Source organism: Carettochelys insculpta, chromosome 2, assembly GCF_033958435.1.
Source record: "Carettochelys insculpta isolate YL-2023 chromosome 2, ASM3395843v1, whole genome shotgun sequence".
In the NCBI taxonomy this organism is placed as follows: Eukaryota; Metazoa; Chordata; order Testudines; family Carettochelyidae; genus Carettochelys; species Carettochelys insculpta.
The window spans coordinates 29,119,258-29,126,274 of NC_134138.1; the positions used below are offsets into that span (position 1 = coordinate 29,119,258).

General features: G+C 38.1%; 1 protein-coding gene across 4 annotated transcripts in view; it reads left to right on the top strand.

Moving 5' to 3' along the window:
* TNFRSF11B (TNF receptor superfamily member 11b) overlaps positions 1–6,674 on the top strand; it is a 28,104-nt gene extending 21,430 nt beyond the window's left edge. For all 4 annotated transcript variants that reach the window (XM_074985633.1, XM_074985632.1, XM_074985636.1 and 1 more), the window contains 3 exons: positions 3,559–3,753; positions 5,100–5,324; positions 5,529–6,674. In XM_074985633.1, the coding sequence (XP_074841734.1) occupies positions 3,559–3,753; positions 5,100–5,324; positions 5,529–5,908 (800 nt within the window). In that variant the 3' untranslated portion in view covers positions 5,909–6,674. The remainder of the gene's footprint in view (positions 1–3,558; positions 3,754–5,099; positions 5,325–5,528) is intronic.
* The last annotated feature ends 343 nt before the right edge of the window (positions 6,675–7,017 follow it).

Here is a 7,017-nt window from a genome sequence, read left to right on the forward strand (position 1 = left end):
AATCCCAGTTATTTTCTAGCAGTCTCTGAGATAAAATACTGAAATAAAGAATCCCATTCTTCCTTCACAGTACACAGCTGATTATCCACTGTGCAGTTTTTGTTGGAAATCACTGCAACATACCCATTAATGCTTGCTTCAATATGAAACTTATCAACATTGAAACATTTCACTTAAATACATACACATCTCTGGCACTTTATTAAACAGAACATCATTGTTGCTGTTAGTAGCAACTTTAATATTCCTAAATAAACATACATTCCAGAAAAGTTTAGTGAAAATTTTCTGAACTAGAATGTGACCCAAGACTTTGTTTTCATCCAGTGCATATAAAAATATATCCATACGGTAATGCCTGTGCTGGAACTGGATACAGTAAACTCTTCCATATCTGGCAGCCCTGGGACAGTGAGGTTGCTGAATATTCAGATATTCTGGATAATAGAGCGGTATCCCTAGCAATGCATAACACTAAAGAAAAACAAATTTAGATATTAAGAAACAAAGTAAAATGTATGCAGTGTACTTAATTTACCAACAACAGTAGTATTGTACACTGCAGACATACTGTACTTACTTTCACTATACCGTGCTTATAGAATATGTAATTACTATTTACTGATGGTTAAAATGTCAGTTATTTGAGGGTTCCAGATAATAGAATGCTGGAGATTGAAGAGTTTACTGTACTATTAAAATAGCGCAATACCTTTACAGTATCTGATAAAATAACGTACATGAATAAAAAGGATTAAATCACAGGATTAGTCCAAAGATACAGGTCGTAATCCCAACTCTGCTATAGGTTTCCTATATGATCTCCAGGCAAATCATCCAGCGTCTCTGTGTCTCATTTTCCTAATTTGAAAACTCGAGTAATCATAGTCACCTCTTATACAATATATAATTCTTTGATTTAGCATGCTAACGTTTGTCAAGGACTTCATGGTCCCTGCATGTAAAATGTTAGAGAAACATGAAGTAATAAAAATAGAACCAGTTACAAATGTGAGATTGTTAACTACCTCAAGAAGAGAAGGAAGGGAAGGAGACACAGGAAAACTAAGGAATGTCTCAGAGATAAGTCTTTTTCAGCTGTAATCTCTAGAGTTGCAGAACTGCTTACCTAGTTATGCTCATACAGAATGAGGCAAGAGATTAAATATCATAGGAATACTAGCTGAAACTTCAGAGTTACGGCAGTGGTTGGCACACAGATTGCGAAAGCTTTGCTAGATAAGAAGTTTGATGCAGTACGTTTTACAGCTAGCCTAGAAGCATGACTCAAGGGGCCTGAAACAGGGTACATAAGAATATGCATTTGAAAGACCCACAAAAGCTTGCTTACCATATATGTCAAAGGATAGTAAAACAGTGGTTAACAAAACAAAGCAGAAGTCATCAATACAAGACCAATACAGTAACAGACTTCCTAGGAGAAATCCACTTGAGAGTTAATGCAGATCAAAGCAACATTAGCTCTCACTCTGCACCTGATATTCCCCTCAAGGGAGTGGGAGATTGTGGGCACCAGAAGTCAGTCAATGGCAGCACAAACTCTAGGTGAGGCTGGCTGGAGAGCAGCGCGGAGGTGCCATGCATCTTTAACCACATGTACTGCCTATGATTCTGCTGGGTTTCCTGTTCTTCTCCTCTATTGAGAGGAAGATGCAGAAGAAATTTTGCAACCTATTGGAGTTTCTGTATACTGTTACCCTCCAACCCTATGCAAGTATTTCTAGGAATGAGGACAATCTGTCTCCATTTCCCAAAATATGGAGATGCTAATCTTTTTGAAGGAATGACCTGAAAAAAGCAGCATATCTGCATAAAGGGAAGATCTACCAGAAAATCTCTTAGTGATGACAGTTGATGTCTGATCATCTGAAATGTGCAGATCTCTGGCACCTGAACTTACCTTTTGTTTATAGCAACTGCCATTACATAATCTTAGCAGATTAAAAAAACAAACCTATAGGTAAGCCTTCTGGGGCAAATTATTCTGTCACTATCCTTTGGCAAGTTTGCTGTAGAAAACTTAATTTCTTTCCAGTAATTGTACAGAATCGTTTTTGAAGTTGAGATGAACAAGGAAAGCTGTTGTTTATCCTGCACATTTTTACTCATTATTTAGTGAAAGCAGAAATTGAGCATTTGAGTATATACAAATATGCTCTTTATTTTTTGGCTACCTGCAAACTCAGAGGTTCATACCCTTTTTTCAAAGGGAGTCTTTAAAATGTACAATTGTAGCAAAGGGGGATTTGCTTATTTTAATGCAAATATCCATGTATTAAGCTTTTAACAGCAAGCACTCTCAAAATATAAAAGATGGAATCATTTTCATAAGCAAAAAGAGTCCCCAGTTCTAGCAAAGAATTTAATCCTAGACTTTAAGGACTGAAGGTACCATGTCTTTAAATGCATTCTTATTCAATGAAGCATTTATTCATGTGCTTGACTTTGGGCACGTGCTTAAGACCCATTGGTTTCAATGAGACTTAAGCACGTTCTTAAAGTTAAAGTTAAGAGCCTGCTGAAATGCTTTGCTGAATAGAAATGAACGGATGAATTGGGGTTATATGTATGAGCTTTGATATGAGCCAGGATTTGCATTTAATAGACTCTTTGCAGTAGTTGCCTTGTTTAAGTTTCATGCATAGATTTTGTCCCTTTCAGTCAATATGGAGTGGTAATGTTCCATATTTCTCAGTTATTTAACTGTGGGGCAATAAATATATTCTTTGTAATAGCATTTCGGCAAATACTTTCTTATATATATTTTAGCGATCATACATATTTATTAGATTTTAGGCACATATGGACTAGCATAATCAGTCCAAGAGGGATCAATATATAATCTTGATTTACCATGTTACTGAACAACTAAAGGCTTTGAAGAGTCATTTAGTTTATGCAATGTCATAATTGATATAACTTTGGAAATTCATGCTTGATAAATTAAAAAAAAACATATTGGAGAATCTTCCATAAATATGCATATATAAAGAAAGTGAGGAAAGTCACAATGGATTAATGGTTTAATTTAAAGGCCAATATGTAGACTGTATTAAAATTATATTACAGAGCACATAAAAGAAGAACCCATTTGGAACAGATTTAAAGGAATGGGATGAATTCTACTGAGTTACAACCAGAATAATTTATTTTAGTGGTTTTCTGCCCATATGTAACAGAGAAGAATTTGGACCAGTGTTGTGTGCCCATTAATTGATTCTCAGAAAAAAAAATTATTTGGAGGAAAGCTGAAAGTCAGATACCTTTTGTAAACATTAAAACAGAGTCAAGTTACCTGATATAAATTTACAAATGTATGCATGATTGAGAAACCAGTGCTTTTAAAAACATACTTCTGTAGAATCAGCATCAATTTTTTTTTCAAAATTATGCCAATGTCTTCCAGTGAGTGTTCATACAGGAGTGAAAAAGCATGAAAATCCAAAGTCATCATTTAGCTTTTGCTCTTTTCTTCCATGGTGCACAAAAAGGCACATGCAACATGAATATTTTGTAAATGATTTTGTTTTTCTAAAGGCACACCTGAGAGTGACACCATTTGCCAGAGATGCCCAGAAGGATTTTTCTCAGATGAAACTTCTTCCAAAGCATCCTGCCAAAAACACACAAACTGCAGTGCACTAGGTCGTAAAATAGAACTAAAGGGTAATGCAGTTCGTGACAACACATGCCATGAAAACACGGACACATCAGCCCAAAAATGCAGAATAGGTATGTCTAAATGCCACAGTGGAGTGTAAGTATAACTACAAGCCTTATTAAAATGAGATTAATTGATAGCCGTGGTAAAAATTCTTACTGTTGGGTTCTCAGCTATTACAGTTATGGGCAAACTATAGAATTCTAGTTACCATTGGTTAAATGAGTTAGAAGGGTAAAAAGCAATAGTGCTGTGAAATCAAGACTAGCCTCTTATTTTAAACATGCTTTTAAAACGATTTTTCTTACAGTCCTGAATCCCCTATGATAGGGGTGGGAAACCTACAGCCTGTGGCCTGTGGCTTGCCTGGGTCTGTCCTGTGAGGCTCAGGGCTCAGCCCCCTCCTCCACAGCACTGGGGAGCCTATTCTGCATCTCCAGCCCAGCATCCCCAACCAACATGACTGAAGTGCTAGCACTGGCTCCCCACTACCCGGGGAGGAGAGCCCCAAGCCTAGCAGGCAAGCTGGGGCTAGATCAAACCCATGGGCCCTGCCTGCACAGGGAGGAAATGGCTCTGTGCACTGCCACACCCTTCCCCATGCCCAGCTGGGGAAGGGCAGCCCAGGGATGCATTGGCCTGGAGGCTTTCCTCCCACTGCTCCCATTGGCCAGGATCGCAGCTAATAGGAGCAGTGGGGGGGCTGTGCCCAGGAGGGGAAGAAGCATGGAACCATGTCTGCCCGCAGGCAGCTGTGCCAGGTAAGCACCTCCCACCACTCTCATGCTCACACCCTCGCACTCAGACCCCGCACACTACACTCTGCTCAGACACCAAAGCTTAGGGTGCCCTCAAAACTTGTTGGTCCTGAGATCCCTGATAAATTAATCTGGCTTGGGGGAAGCCCTGAACCTCTGTCCTCCCTCTCCTTCTCCCGCTTGCGGCTGAAACAAAGGGGAGAGAGGTATCTCAGTCAGGGGCCATATCAGTGAGGGTTGATGAGTTAGGGGATTTTATTTTGTGCTTCTCACTTTTATGTGGCCCCTGACTGATTTTTCTGTGGGTCAGTGGCCCTTGACCTGCAAAAGGTACCTCACCCTGATCTATGTTTTGCCAGGTCCAAACAATTTCAGAAGAATTCAGACATTTGCTAGGATCATCCTCATTTGTCTCACCAAATCAATTCCCTATCATTGCAGGAGCCTTGGGTGATGGTGCTCCTTGATCCTTTCTGTTCTGTGCCTGTGGCAGACAATAGCTGTAATTCTAATCTATCCAGATTATTGGGTTGAGTGCAGGAGTAACTGGGTGGGGATTTGTGTCCTCTGATGAGCAGGAAGACTGAGTAAATCATCTGCTGGACCCTTCTAGCCTTGAACTCCATGATTTAATTGATCTTTCTCTCTTTTGTTTTTAGATGTCACCCTTTGTGAGGAAGCACTTTTCAGGTTCGCTGTGCCTGAAAAACTCACCCATGATGGGCTGAACGTACTAACCAGTGATTTGCCCAGGACAAAGGTTAACATAGAAAATATAGAAAGGATTAAACAAAAACATAGTTCTCAAGAGCAGATGTTCCAATTGTTGAAACTATGGAAGCAGCAAAACAAAGAACAGGATATGGTCAAGAAAATTGTTCAAGGTAATTCAGGTAGCACAGCAGCAGTAACTTTTAAATAACATTTTTGTAATCTCTTGGGGCCAAATTCTGTCTTTGTCTGTGGGCTCACCACTAACGCCAATGGGAGGTCTATGGTGTGACTTTTGAAAATTTAGTTTGTTTTAAGCCATCATAAAATAGTAATGAATCATATTAATGTCCCTCCTTGCTTTTTGTTTTGTGTAGATATTGATCTATGTGAAAACAGGGTCTTAAAACATATTGGACATGCTAATCTGACCTTTGAACAGCTCAACATTCTGATGATGAGTTTACCAGGAAAGAAAGTAGGAAAAGAAGATATTCAGCGCACTCTGAAGCTGTGCAAACCTACAGAACAATTTCTAATTCTTCTTAACCTGTGGAGAATAAAAAATGAGGATCAAGACACAATTAAAGCTCTAACGCATGGTCTGAAGCATTTGAAAGCATACCACTTTCCCAGAAAAACTACCCAGAGTCTGAAGAAGATAGCTAAGTCTCTTCATAGTTTTACAATGTACCATATTCAATTATATCAAAAACTCTTTTTTGAAATGATAGGAAACCAAGTCCAATCAGTATAAAAAAAGAGGTGTCGAATTCAAGGTAGTTTTCCATTCATTCTCCACTGTTTCCCTCTAATTACTGTTAGCAGTAATTAACCTAGAACATTGTTCCTCCTCATTGTACCCGATTATTTATGTAAATGTGTGACTGGAATGGCTGGCTCTAAGCTCTCAGCAGTGTTCTTAGAGGGGTTGGTTTTTGTTGTTGTTGTTGCTGGATTTTATTTTTTAATTACAAAGTGACTTCTGAAAAAGCTATAATCATTTGATGACATTTAGGTCCTGATATGCATCCTTTGGCATCAGAAATTGAAAAGTACTTCTGAAGTCGTTGAGTGAGCAAAGAATGCTGGATGAGGCCTAATACAGTATTTACTATTTATATTCACTGATATAACAGTTTTTGTTGTACATATTTATTAACTTAAATGGAAATTATATGAGACTTAAATTTAGAAAGAGAAATGAAATACAAACTATATTTTCAAGACAGACTAAAATGATCAAGTATATTTTTAAGTAGAAATTATATGGCATTTCCTAAGAGAGCCTACATTCTTTACTTTGTGGATATTTGTTCTTAGTTTTATATGTATAAGTTGTGGTATCTTTAGTTATAAGTTGTTTAATTTATCCAAACTTTTAACTCAAATAGCACGAGAAATATATCATGAATGACCTGAATACTTAAATATTGTGTGAGAAAGTGAATGTACCATATTTAAAAACTGGATGTTCAGATACAAGTCTAGCATCTTATTTTATAAAATAATTTTTCATCTTAGCTGTTGTCTATGTGTTTTTTCTCATCTGAAATGGACAAACCTGACACAGATGTTTCCTTGTAGATTTTGCTCACTATTTTGAAGACATAGGACCCATTTCCCCAATGCTGTGTCATGTGTAGTCACTGACACTTGAACACCACAAAAGCAAAGGGATTTAGCTAGCACAAGTATTCTGACCTGTTAACATCATGCACTCACTATGCAAGGGTCAATGACTATACAACATCTGAGGCAGTGGAGAATCAGCCCGGTAGTGGCACAAGCAGATACGACTCCACTGAAGTCTGATTTCAATTTGGCCACTAGTCATCCTTGCAGAGTTCACAAACTTTGACTACA